Genomic DNA, 13,199 nt, shown 5'->3' on the forward strand with positions numbered 1-13,199 from the left:
TCCGAAGAATCTGTATTGTCTGAAGCGGTGGACATGATTCCTTAGGAGCAATGATTCAAGAAATGATGAGAAAGGGAAAAGAAAAAGGTATATGAGAAAGAAACGATTCAAAGGATGAAGGTTGAATCGAAGAGGGATCGAAAGAGTTGTAGAAAAGAAAAACGAGGTTGAATTTTTCCTAGGAAATGTCATTCGTGATAGAATGAAGGGAGCTAGAGCGTAATCGAAAATGTCGTCTGATACCATATTGAGAGTGGAATTTGCAAGTGAAAAATGACTTCGTTGATTAATCACAACTCATAGTGGATACATATATATGCTGTCTGGAGTAGAAAGGAAGCAAGGTTGGCAAATAACTGGAAACTGAAAATAACTACTGCTTATATCAGCAACTAACTTCTAAGCGATTAGTTATCTAACTAACTAATTTTTTTTTGGTGACTATCTAACTAACTAATTTACTTGTGGATCATAATATTATAGATAGGTGAGATTAACAAATACATTTGCTGATGTAATTAGTCCTGTCTTTGATGGCCAGACCAAGTGCCATGTAATGTTTGTCGCAGAAAAAGGGGAAAAGAAAACGGTGTAGTGTTGCTGAAATTACATTTGACGGTAATAAACTTAAGATTAAAACTTACTAAATTTCATGTATGAGAATAAGGTCAAATTGTAGGGTTTATCTATTTTTTTCTATTCCAAGTGATGTGTTGTTTGATTGTTAAGGCCCTTCCTTGTTGGTAGAGAAAGATGTTTTTGCTAAAAATATAACAATGATATCCAAAATAACACTCTACTACTTACCAATTTAATTAACATGAGAAACTTTGAATAACACAATCAGAAAGTAATATTTTAATTAACATTTGAATAAGTTTAATCAATTTATAAATTAACAGTTTACTTGCATTTTTTATTGATTTATGGTCATACTTAATACAATTAAAACACGGTAGCAAGCATCGGGAAACAAACCATAGGTGGTCCTTTTTTTTTCCCCTTTATCAACAATATATATAGGATATACTTCATTGCATATCAGAAACAAATGCGCCCCGATTCTGACTAAAGTTGCAAGAGTCAAGAATGCTAAGTTAAATAACCTTACATTGCAAGGCATACCCTGCATCTAATCATAAGCAACTGCCAACTGGCACATATTAGGTGAAATACTTACATATGATCAGAATATGCCACCTCCAAGCTAAATTGCTAAATTTCTTGGCTAAAGGGTTTTTGTTTTTCCCACTATCTAAATTTCATTACATTGTGATTATACGAATAAGGAACTTCGTCAGCAGAGACCAATGAAATAACTGCTTCAATGAATATCAGGTTTCAGCAAAATTTGATGCACACTGTGTATGTGCACGGGCGTGTGACCATCTGTCCATCTCAACTAAATTTATAACACATTAACACCACCTCAACTTGAAGAATAGGCTATATATATAACCCACACTCTAAAACCATACAAATTCTCAAACCACCTCATCTATCCATGGAACTATTACTCCGACCAATATAGTAGCTAAGAAGAGACAATGGCAACCACCAAATCATGCATTTGGAAGCCAATTATATAATATGGAAAGAAAAGCAACCATCAACAAATTAAACAAAAACAGCAACCAGCATATCTCTATCAAAATTAGACAGCAGTTTGACTACAATATTTCAGCAACACTGCTGATGTTTTCCTGAAACAAGCAGTTACACAGTGCATTAGCCTTTCTACTATTTCTGTGTATATTATACTTCTCATTCCTTTGTTCTTCCTTCTTTTTTCCTTTCTATATAATAGAATATATACTTAAATATCATTCATATAAAAATCAGCTTATATAATGGGCTGCTATGCATTCTGCTATATGCCGTAGTGAATTCAACCATCTCTCCAGAGCCAATTTTTTATTCACCACTATGAACCACTATCCGCCATTAATTATACTACTCCAATGGTCTATTTCATTCATTTATGTCAAGATGGCCAGCCCTTCTTTACTGGTGAACTAGGGTTATGTAACAGGAATTACATCTCTCAGGTTTAACAAGAGCTTGCATGAACTCGAGACAAAAAATACACCTAAATAAATAAGGCAAACATAGGACACAAATGTTGCAATGAGATAGAAGTTATAAAAAAAATGATATTTTCATTACCTCGGCTACGATTTCAATCCCATTATTACACATTGAGGAAAAACTTCTAGCTTAAGGGACACGGGAAGAGCCTGATTTGGAAATCATTGTGGGGAGCAGGCAAAACAAAAGCAACAAAAATTCAGATATCACAAAATAAAAAATAGAAGTACTTGTATTACATTCATTTGAATAGGATCATAATCCAGAGTCTGGTTTTTCCTCTTTAGGAGGTGCAAACTGCCTCGTGAGACGAGATCTGGTCCAGGGGTCAATTGCGGCTCTCTGTGGTGGTTGTGGTGTTGGCGGCTTCGACTGTCTAAGCTCATTTTCCCGGTCAACAAACCTGTTACAGACAAGACAAAATAATCAGAACAACTATGTTTATTTCAGTTTATTCGAACCAAAATAGAAAAAATCAGCATACAAGACAGAATTTGAGTTCAAACAAGCAATTATATTTGATCATACTCGATATAGGCCAGCGGTGCAGCATCACCAACTCGAATTCGAGTCCTTAGAACTCTGGTGTATCCACCTTCTCTATCCCTGCATCACAAAAAAAGAGTGTCCATTCAGTTTTCAGTGTTACACAACCTACAATTACAACCAACTGAAACAACACAAACTTTTTTAGGGTTTTGAACGAATGTGAATACAAACTTGTAACGATAAGAGAGTTCAGTAAAGAGTTTGTGAAGGACATCATCTCCTCTCACAAAAGCACCAGCGCGCCTTGCAGCACACAGAGAACCCTAGAAACACAATCTAAGACGATAAATTCCTCAAGCAAAAAGACTCTAGAACATTCTACTACTAATCTAACTAAATAAAACAATAATAATAAATAAATGCATGAAACAAAAAGAAAGAAAGAGTGAAGGCGAAACCTCCTTGCCAAGCTGAACCATGTTATCAGCGAGTCTGCGAACCTCTTTAGCCTGGAAAGAGAGAGAAGAGAGTGTTTATACGAAATTGAAATTGGTTTCGATGCGCTCGTGCTTGATGAGCTGGGAGACCATGGTTCTGAGCATGGACATTCGGTGACCCGTGGGTCGACCTAGTTTCCGGAACTTAGTCATATTCGCAAACGGAAACGGAAACGAAGAGCACCACCGTTACTTCTGCTCTCAGATTGGGAATGACGGAGTAAAAGACAGAGGAGCGCGGTTCTGATCTCGATTTGGGCCTAAGAGTCAGAGATTAGAGCTTTCACTTTTGAAATCAGGGTTCAGGGTTTAGCTCACTTGTTAGTAAAATTTGTTTTTTTTAATATATTTGTTATATATTTACTAAATAAAATATTTAAATTTTTTAACTTAGCATGTGAGACACAAATATATTAAAAAAATTCTTAATATAAAACAATTTTACTAACATGTGAACTAAACCTGAACCGTGATTTCAAAAGGGAAAGCTCCAATCTCAGACTCAGAGACTAGAAGTAACATTGAATTGAAGCCCAAATGGAGATCAGAACCGTGCCCCTCTGTCTTTTACTCCGTGATTCCCAATCTGAGAGTAGAAGTAACGGTGGCGCGAATATGACTAAGTTCCGGAGACTATATCGACCCACCGGTCACCGAATGTCCATGCTCAGAACCATGGTCTCCCAGCTCATCAAGCACCATCGCATTGAAACCACTGTTGCCAAGGTCCCTCTCTCTCCCCATTTCAATTTCAATTTCACTTTCAATTTCATTTCATTTTCGTATAAACACTCTCTTCTCTCTGTTTACAGGCTAAAGAGGTTCGCAGACTCGCTGATAACATGATTCAGCTTGGCAAGCAGGTTTCGCCTTCACGCTTTCTTTCTTTCTTTCTTTTTGTTTCATGCATTTATTTATTATTATTGTTTTCCACCTTAGAAATACAGAGGAACCAGTGATGTGGATGGCTTCACATCCAGGTGCATTTAGAGTGAAAATTATCATCGGTAATAGAGAAAGAGCCTAATACAAATAGGAACAATAACGCACACAGAAAGAAAAGGATATACCTAAATAGAAACTTAAAAACAAGGACTGCACAACCAATTCTTTTGGAAGTGCAGTTGAATCTGAAACCAACAAACCAATTACATTAAAACTTATATAATTAATGCCATTGCTCATACATATCACATTTTAGTTGGAACTTGGAACACTTCAAAAACAAGAACCATAGAGAGGGCAAAGCTTATTATTAACTATCACTAAGTTGTACAAGATTTTTTCAACTCCATGAACAGCAGATACACCAGATTGTATTTACACTCAAATGCAAGAATTCAAGACAAAAAATGAAGAAGTAACTGACCGGTTCCAAACTGAAGCGCGGAATTTTGGAATTTTATAACCTTAAAAGCTTGCAATCAATTTCATGAACTGCTTTCAAATCTTCCACAGTATAGAAATCCAAAAAGAAAGTATTAATTGTTATTTTTATATGTTAATTTTAACGAAAGTAAAGACACAACGAAATATATCGGGTGTAAGGAAGAATGTTTGAATATCCCAGTAAGTGAGAATGCAAGAACAATTTCCCAATTGTTTTGGAAGTAAAAATAACAAAACAATCAATCTTGCAGATAGGACACCACTACCCACTCACTTAGTTTACACAGACACTAACTGAAAAATAGCAAGCAAACCATCAAACATTTGGTGTGCAAAGCTTAGTTAACAAAATGAATTCGAAGGAAGGGAGAAAATGGGTTGTAGAGGGTCAAAGATTTAGTCCATTGTACACATTGTACACTTTGCTACCATCAATTATCGTACACTTTGTTTAGTTGTCGTGTCCGAGACACATTTTAATACTTGTCTGATGTCCAACAGTATCTAATTCTTTTAATCTCGTAATACAACAACATATTTTATCTCCTATTTTTAAATATTGAGTTGATGACAAAAAACAATAAATTCGATGCCCCTAGCATTTCTCTGAAATTCTTCTCCGGAAATACTTGAAACACACTTGGATACACCTAAATATCATCACGTGTGTCTATGTATCCAATTTTATTCTTAACATGTATTTTTAAAATGAGTTTGGAAATAAAATATATTATTATTTATTAAAAAATATTTTAAATACTTTATATATTTAAAAGAAAACATTAAAAATAATTAAAAAAATATTTTATATTTTAATATCAATAAAATATTAAAATATTATTGTAATTTATTTTAAAATATTTCATATTATATATATATATATATATATATATATATATATTATTTTAAAAATACTTTATATCATTGTATAATTTTTTAGTACATCATAGATATGTACTAAAAATTGTTAAAATATGTGATGAAAAAATTATACAATATATTTGATCTCATACTTTTAAACATTAAGTTGATAGCCAAAAACAATAAATTTCGATGTCCTTAGCATTTCTCTGAAATTCTTCTTTGGAAATACTTGGAACACACTTGGACACACTTAAATACCGTCATGTATATCAGTGTGTCCAATTTTATTCTTAACATGTATTATTGAAATGAGTTTAGAAATAATATATATTATTATTCATTAAAATAAAAAATATTTTAAATATTTTATATAATTAAAAGAAGACATTAAAAATAATTAAAAATTTTTATTTTAATATTATAAAATATCAAAATATCATTATAATTTATTTAAAAAATATTTTATACTTTATATATATGTTGTGTTCCATATCTATGTTAGTATCTGTATATCATAGATACGTACTAAAAATTGTTAAATACGTGACGAGAAAATTATACAATTAATCTTTTTAATATATACTCAAATTGTTCCTCTACAAATTACAAATAAGACACTTGAAATTCTAATAAATTTTTATTACTATAGAAGGTCTTTTAAAATTATTTTCGTGAGATATTTTGTTTTTTCTAATACTTATAATAAAATATTTAATATACATATTAGACAAATAAATTTTATTAAAAAGTATTATTTTAAAACAAATTAATCTTTTTTACAAAAGATTAATATGACAAGTGAATACATCAAAACTATATAGGATGCCAATTGAACAATCTCTCAAAGACCAATAAGAGCATGAAGTCATTTTATTTTATTACAAAAATATTCAACACCTAACACATTTAACTACACAACACAGATCACAGTTAAGTCACTACAACAAACTACTACAACCAGAAGTCAACCCCTTCTTACCATTTGTTCCTTCAGATCTGATCACTTCTCTTCAGAAACATGGCTGCAGAAGCTGTTTTGTCTTCCGTTCTTAGTGTTGTTTTTGACAGGATGTCCTCCCCTGAAGTTGTTAACTGGATCAAAGGGAAGAAACTTACTTTGAAGCTGATTGAAAGGTTGAAGACTAATCTTTATGCTGTTCAAGCCTTTCTCATCGATGCTGAGCAGAAGCAGATCAAGGAGAGACCTGTCAAGGCCTGGCTTGATAGTCTCAAACATGCCATGTATCTTGCTGATGACTTGCTCGATGAAGTCTTCACCAAAGCTGCCACTCACAAGGATCCAGGTACCTTCCTCTCCCGTCTTCTCAATTTGCAAGATAGGGATGTAGCAAACAAGATGGAGGAAGTCATTGATAGGATAGAGTCTCTTGTGATTCATGTGGCAGGGAAGAAGACAAGGAGGCCATAGTAAAACTCTTGTTGGATGATGATAGTGATGATGCTACTGGTGGTCATAGTGATGTATCTGTGATTCCCATTATTGGCATGGGTGGAATAGGAAAGACTACTTTGGCCCAATTGGTTTACCAGGATGGCAAAGTGAAGGAGAATTTTGATTTTCAAGCTTGGATTTGCGTGTCAGAAGAGTTTGATGTTTTCAAGGTTACCAAGACTATAATCGAGGCAATAACTTCAAGTTTTTGCAGCTTGACAGATTTGAATTTGCTTCAACATGGTTTAAAAGAAAAGTTGTCAAGGAAAAAGTTCTTTGTTGTCTTGGACGATGTATGGAGTGAAAGTTACGATGATTGGAATAAACTTCTAAAACCTTTTCGAAAAGGGGTTAAGGGAAGCAAAATTCTCATAACTACTAGAAGTAAAAGAGTGGCTTCTGTGGTGCAAACTGTTTCACCTTATGAACTAAGCTTATTATCTGAGGAAGATTGTTGTTTAGTGTTTTCAAAACATGCACGTCTCTCAACTGGTTCTATGGAGAATCCAACCTTGAAAAAAGTTGGCAGAGATCTTGTAAAGAAGTGTGATGGATTGCCCTTGGCAGCTCAATCCCTTGGAGGCTTATTGCGTGGAAATTCTGATATCAAGTATTGGAATCATTTATTGAAGAGTGAGATCTGGGAACTCTCCGATGATAAGATAAAGGTTGTTCCTGCGTTAAGAATCAGTTATTACTATCTTCCTTCGTATTTAAAGGAGTGCTTTGTTTATTGTTCTTTATATCCCAAAGACTATGAATTTAGCAAAGATGAATTGATATTGTTATGGATGGCAGAGAATTTTTTACAACCAGCAGGAAAAAAGACTCCAGAAGAAGTTGGTGATGAATATTTTGATGAATTGATTGCGAGATCATTTTTCCAACCTCATAATTTTCATGAAAACAAGTTTGTGATGCATGATCTCGTGCATGATTTGGCAATGATATTTGCTGGAGAATTCTATTTCAGAGCTGAAGAGCTTGAGAATGCAGTTGAGCTTGATATTAAAACTCGTCGTTTGTCACATAATGCCAAAGGCAATTATCCAATCTCAAAACTTTTGGGAGTTTGTGACCAAATAAAACACACAAGGACATTTCTTGGACTCAATTTGAATTCACAGATTCCTTTTAACATGGAAAATGCACCTTGTATCTTGTTGTCAAAGTTGAAGTACCTGAGGGCTTTGTCGTTCAATTGCTTTCCTCTTGAGTCATTGCCTGATTCAATAGGCGAGTTGATTCATTTGCGTTACTTGGATTTGTCTTGGACCTACATCATGACATTGCCTGATACCCTTTGCAACTTGTACAATTTACAAACATTGAAGCTGGTTGGATGTCGGAAACTAAAAGCCCTTCCTGTTAGCATGAAAGATCTTACAAACTTGCGTTACCTTGATATTAGCGGGACTGGTTTGGATGAGATGCCGGAAGGCATGAGCAAATTGACAAGTTTGCAGGTTTTAAGCAACTATGTTGTCGGGAAGCGTGAAGGGAACAAGATTAATGAATTGGGAACACTTGCAAATCTACACCAAACAATTTTCATTGACAAATTGGAAAATGTGGTCAATAGCAGCGAAGCATTGGAGGCAAGAATGTTTGATAAGGATGGCATTGAATGTTTGCTCTTGGAGTGGTCGCCAGATGAATCTGAGAATACAGTTGATTCACAAATTGAAAGAGATATACTTGAAAAGTTACAACCTCATAGTAATTTGAAACAACTTCAAATTTGGGGTTACAGGGGTACAACATTTCCAGATTGGTTGGGACATTGTTCTTACCACAACATCACCCAAATAACACTGGGTGGTTTTTTTCCGGGTTATTTCAAGAATTGTTGTATGCTTCCTTCACTTGGACAGTTGCCCTCTTTGAAGCACCTGGAAATTTCAAAGTTTGAAAGGCTTGCTATTGTGGGGGCTGAGTTTTACCGAAATGATGAATCTTGTCTGGAGACTCCATTTCCAATGCTTGAAACTCTTAGATTTTACTCAATGTCTTGCTGGGAGGAATGGTGTTCATTGGAGTTCAATGCATTTCCTCGACTTAGGGAGCTTATCATATGGGATTGTCCCATGTTGAGAGGAGATTTGCCAAATCAACTACCATCTTTGCGGTCACTTACTATTCAGAATTGCGAGCAGCTCAGTTGTTGTGTTCCAAGAGCTCCTGCGATTACCTCTTTACGCATAGAAGGAAGCAATGAAGTGAGAATTGGGGAACTAGCTCCTTTGCTGGATATTCTATCAATTACTGGAAAACATCAAGCGGAGTCGGTGATTGAGGCCATTACACAAACCAAACTCACTTGCCTCAGATCCTTATCCATCTCAGGTTGTTCATCCCACGTATTGTTTCCAGTTAGTAGTATTCCCGCATCACTACAAGAGCTGACGATATTGGATTGCAAAAAATTAGAATTCCAAATGGAAGGCCAACACCACTCATTGCATAAACTAATGATACATAACAGCTGTGATTCAGTTACATCCTTCTCGCTGGATTCCTTTCCAAATCTCGGGCGTGTTGAAATCAGCAAGTGTGAAAAGATGGAGTCTCTTGTGGTGTCACGCTCTCTTTCATGTCTCCCTTATTTAGAGATAGAGAATTGTGGGAGTTTGAAATCCCTCAAGACGCCAGGGATGGCATCACCTCAGCTAGAAGATCTAGGATTACTTGGTTGCCCAGAGATTGATTTGTCTGCTACAGAGGATCCACACCGTAGCTTGAGATCTCTTACCATCAGCTACTGCGAGAAACTACTCAGCTGTGCAGCATTGCAATTTCATGGGGTTACTCATCTTTGTATTGAAGGTGAAAATGAGAGTGTGAAGTCTCTTCCAAAGGAAGGTTGGTTGCCTGTTACCCTTGAGTCTCTCAAACTGATCGGCATCAGAAGTGTGAAGATGTTGGAATGCAAGGGACTTGCCCACCTCACCTCCCTCCAACAATTATGTATTTACTGTTGTTCCAATTTGGAGAACATTGACGGAGAAAAGCTGCCTGCCTCTCTAGTACAACTCATCATCGATGGAAGCCCTTTGTTGGGTAAACGGTGTGAGATGAAGGACCCGCAGGTTTGGCCCAAAATTTCCCACATCCCCGCCATTCAAGTTGGTGGAAGATGGATTTGGTAGTCCAACAACTTCAACAGGTAAGTGTTTGTGTCTCACACAACATTATTCTGTGTTGCCCAGTCACTGGTTTTTCATTCTTCATTGTTATTAATGTCTTGTATCATTCATACAGCTTTTCCAACAAGAGATAACTTCTGCCGTTACGGTTTTGCTTTTGATGCATCACTGACAATCAATCATTGTAACGGAGAGGAATTCTGAGAAACAAGACAATGGTAATAATTGCAACACAGAATGAAATTCTCACCATGATTGCTTTCATATAAGTGGTTAAAAAATCTGATGACAAAAGTGGTATGGATGGCTGAACTAACGATTTCCCTTTTTTTTCTCATGAAAATTTACATATTCCCTGGGAAGGAATATATACTTTATATGTTGGAATAACTTTGATCACTCAAAATATGAAAATTTGTATGTGGTGGTTGAAACTTTCTTTCAGAAAGCAACTGAGCAACCAGGGATAATCATGGACACAATCCAAGAGATTCAAGAGCGGCATGACACACTGATTGATATAGAGAGGAGCCCCAATGAACTTCATCAAGTGTTCTTGGACATGGCTGTTCTGGTCCAATCACGAGGTAAGCAACTCAATGACATAGAGAACCACGTGGCAAGAGCGAATTCGTACGTCTGCGGTGGGTCCAGCAGTTGCAGTTTGCAAGGAAGCACCAGAAGAATTCCGGAAGTCCACCTTCATTGGCAATTTGGCATCATAATATTGATCATCATCATATTGATTATAGTCCTTCTGTTAAGAGAAATCAAGTCAACATATTCTGTTAGTGTGTCACATAACCATTGCATTGTAAAATAATACCTTGTTTGTTTTTCTGGAACCTACCCTTTTGAAGATTTAGACTTTATTCATGGTCTGGAAGGTTATATTTGTAGTGAAATAAGAGTGCCAAAAATTCACAAATGAAAAGTATAGGGAATTCAGAATTTTTAAATGGTTAAACAATGAAAAGGGAATAAATTAAGATGATGATGAAGACAATCTTGAAGAATGCCATAGTCTGTCCACTTGCATTCACTAACCTTCTCCATTAGTTGACAGCAGCTCCTTTTTCTTGGGGTTTAATTCATCGATAGCCACTCTAATCTCTTTGCCATTATTTTTCCTTCTTGGAATATTTATGTTGGTACATTCTTTTGCATGCATGTATTTTGTTTTTTGGGATTTTAAAAAATTTTCTTTACATGTATCACATGCTATAAATATTGTTGAATTACCTTGCTTAGAGTCTTCCTCTAAATGAATAATGAGAGATGTGAACAACGATAGCATTTCAGGTTCACTAACAATTTAAAACAAGGATTATATTTAATTCATTTAAAATTTGAATTTTAAAATTAAAATTAACTTTCTATTTTTAATTTGCTTTCATAAAAAGAAGATAGAATATCTGTGGTGAATTATCTCGATAAAAATGTATGAAATATTAAAATGTGTTTGAAGATAAAACGAGTGAATATTTTTTAGAATGTTTTTATGTGTTTTGTAGATGGGTAGTATCTAGGTATTATTTTCAAAAAGAGGAAGGCCGACGTCATAAATTTATGTGATGATCTAGTTGAGAATGAGAGGGAGATTCCCTTAGAAGAGTTTATTGCTTTCGTGAGCAATCAAGAAAGACTGCATGGTTTTGCCGAGGATGAGGACAGCTCCTCGGTTTGGGATAAAAAGTTTCCTTTTATGGTTATTGCTGATGAAGTATTGCAGGCGTCTTCCAACGTTTCTTTGATTGATGAGGTCGGAATATTGCCGTGGACCAATATCTTTAGGTATGAAACTGAGCTTAATTATAGATGCGTGATAATTATGAGTTATATGTTATATAGCTTCTATTTTATTTAGATTCTGGGATTTCGTTTGGTTAGTATTGGTCGAGCCAAGAAGGGAGGCATAGGAAACTTTTGGATAGGAATTTATTATTGAGTTATATCTTATATATCTTAATTGTAGATACTTGATAGTTATGAGTAATATATTATATATCTTACGTCGTCTGTTTAAAATCTCCATTTGATCCTTAGCTTTTTCTCGAAACTCGGCCAAGGTTTTGGGTTTGGCCATGTAATGACTTTTTCAAATTTTTTTGGGCGAAATCCACTCTTTATAGTATGTAGGTGCACTTGTGGGTGGAGGTTTGGAATGCTCATTGCCAGTGGCGGAACTTGAAACAAAATTTTGGGGGGGCCATATAGAAAATAATTGTCAAAAAGTTTTTGATATGGACCCATTTAAGATAATCTCGTCTAATCTAATCTCTCTGATTTGGATGATATTGCCAAATTTTAAAGCCGTTTGTCAGAGTCTCGTTCCAAAAAATTAAAGTCAAACTCATCCGATGTAACTTTTTAAACTTTTGAATGTTGTATCTCACTTTTTTCGTGATTCATTAAAGTAGAAGAACTATCTAAATGTGTTGATATTGTAAAAGTTATATGTTCTCCTTAAATATTAACCTTCCTCTTAAAAAATGCATCAATTCTTTGATTTTTCATTATTATTTTATATAAAAATTGGAATATATATCCTATAGAATATGTAAATAAGAAGTTAGAAGGGCAAATATTAAAATTTATTATATTTATTGAATTTTTATCAATTTATACAAATACAATAATATTAATACTTATTGAATATTCTATTATTTTTATTATATAAAAAATTAAATTAAATAATAGTAAAATATAAAATAATATTAAATTAAATAAATAAAAAATATGTAATTTTTTATATTTGAACTTAAAGGTAGAGAGAGTGTTGTTTATTGAACTTATTGGGTACTTTAAATCATAGTAAAGTATGTAAGCCAATTGAACTATTTTTTTATCTTTTGAAAAAGTATTACTAATATTTTTATAAAAGTTTGGGGGGGGGGGGGGCATGGCCACCCCTTGTCTGAATTAAGCTCCACCACTGCTCATTGCTACTTTGGTGAAGCGAGTAACATACTTTCTTAGTCTTTCATGTTGTCCTTGTTTGATAGTGTTCAGATAATCGGAGTCATGTAGATATATGAAAGATGCAGCGAACTGATCTTCAAATAACTTTGCAAGCTCCTGGAAGCGTGAAATAGAATCTGCAGGCAAAGATGAAAACCAATCAAGTGCAGCACCGTCTAAAAAAGTAGGAAAACAACGACATAAAATAGGATCGGAAGCACTGTTTACTATCATCATAGAGCTTAATTTTTTACTTGTTTTTTCGGATCACCCATGCCAACATAGGGAGTTAGAGTTATTGGTAACGCAAAG

At 34.7% G+C, this 13,199-nt stretch overlaps 3 protein-coding genes across 5 annotated transcripts; 2 read left to right on the forward strand and 1 right to left on the reverse strand.

Annotated features, from left to right (window-relative positions):
* Positions 1-1,848: 1,848 nt before the first annotated feature.
* On the reverse strand, positions 1,849-3,393 carry LOC130954140 (uncharacterized). Of its 2 annotated transcripts, none has more exons than XM_057880878.1 (4): positions 3,036-3,393; positions 2,775-2,900; positions 2,617-2,694; positions 1,849-2,491 (listed from the first exon to the last, which is right to left on the reverse strand). In XM_057880878.1, the coding sequence occupies exons 2-4, from the start codon at positions 2,852-2,854 to the stop codon at positions 2,344-2,346; spliced, it is 306 nt and encodes a 101-aa protein (XP_057736861.1). In that variant the 5' UTR covers positions 2,855-2,900; positions 3,036-3,393; the 3' UTR covers positions 1,849-2,343. The 2 variants fall into 2 exon arrangements, with proteins under 2 accessions (XP_057736861.1, XP_057736860.1); XM_057880877.1 differs by having other exon boundaries at positions 1,851-2,491; positions 2,809-2,900.
* Positions 3,394-3,559: 166 nt separating this feature from the next.
* LOC130954138 (uncharacterized) lies at positions 3,560-6,725 on the forward strand. Of its 2 annotated transcripts, none has more exons than XM_057880875.1 (3): positions 3,560-3,800; positions 3,887-3,937; positions 6,251-6,725. In XM_057880875.1, the coding sequence occupies exons 1-3, from the start codon at positions 3,612-3,614 to the stop codon at positions 6,446-6,448; spliced, it is 438 nt and encodes a 145-aa protein (XP_057736858.1). In that variant the 5' UTR covers positions 3,560-3,611; the 3' UTR covers positions 6,449-6,725. The 2 variants fall into 2 exon arrangements, with proteins under 2 accessions (XP_057736858.1, XP_057736859.1); XM_057880876.1 differs by having other exon boundaries at positions 6,396-6,725.
* On the forward strand, positions 6,568-11,063 carry LOC130957754 (putative disease resistance protein At3g14460). Its single transcript, XM_057884600.1, has 4 exons — positions 6,568-6,659; positions 6,734-9,946; positions 10,042-10,223; positions 10,372-11,063. The coding sequence occupies exons 1-2, from the start codon at positions 6,568-6,570 to the stop codon at positions 9,927-9,929; spliced, it is 3,288 nt and encodes a 1,095-aa protein (XP_057740583.1). The 3' UTR covers positions 9,930-9,946; positions 10,042-10,223; positions 10,372-11,063.
* The last annotated feature ends 2,136 nt before the right edge of the window (positions 11,064-13,199 follow it).

Source organism: Arachis stenosperma, chromosome 10, assembly GCF_014773155.1.
Source record: "Arachis stenosperma cultivar V10309 chromosome 10, arast.V10309.gnm1.PFL2, whole genome shotgun sequence".
Classification (NCBI taxonomy): Eukaryota; Viridiplantae; Streptophyta; class Magnoliopsida; order Fabales; family Fabaceae; genus Arachis; species Arachis stenosperma.

Excerpts from the sequence above, each read along its gene's own strand:
- LOC130954140 (XM_057880877.1), bottom strand. The coding sequence starts at position 3,056 with ATGGTTCAGCTTGGCAAGGAG. Across the intron at positions 2,901-3,035 it reads TGGTTCAGCTTGGCAAGGAG|GGTTCTCTGTGTGCTGCAAG; the intron begins GTTTCGCCTTCA and ends TTGTGTTTCTAG. Across the intron at positions 2,695-2,808 it reads GAACTCTCTTATCGTTACAA|GGATAGAGAAGGTGGATACA; the intron begins GTTTGTATTCAC and ends TTTGTGATGCAG.
- LOC130954138 (XM_057880875.1), top strand. The coding sequence starts at position 3,612 with ATGGAGATCAGAACCGTGCCCCTCTGTCTTTTACTCCGTGATTCCCAA. Across the intron at positions 3,801-3,886 it reads TTGAAACCACTGTTGCCAAG|GCTAAAGAGGTTCGCAGACT; the intron begins GTCCCTCTCTCT and ends CTCTGTTTACAG. Across the intron at positions 3,938-6,250 it reads TGATTCAGCTTGGCAAGCAG|ATCACAGTTAAGTCACTACA; the intron begins GTTTCGCCTTCA and ends TACACAACACAG.
- LOC130957754 (XM_057884600.1), top strand. The coding sequence starts at position 6,568 with ATGTATCTTGCTGATGACTTGCTCGATGAAGTCTTCACCAAAGCTGCC. Across the intron at positions 6,660-6,733 it reads CTCTCCCGTCTTCTCAATTT|GGAAGAAGACAAGGAGGCCA; the intron begins GCAAGATAGGGA and ends TTCATGTGGCAG.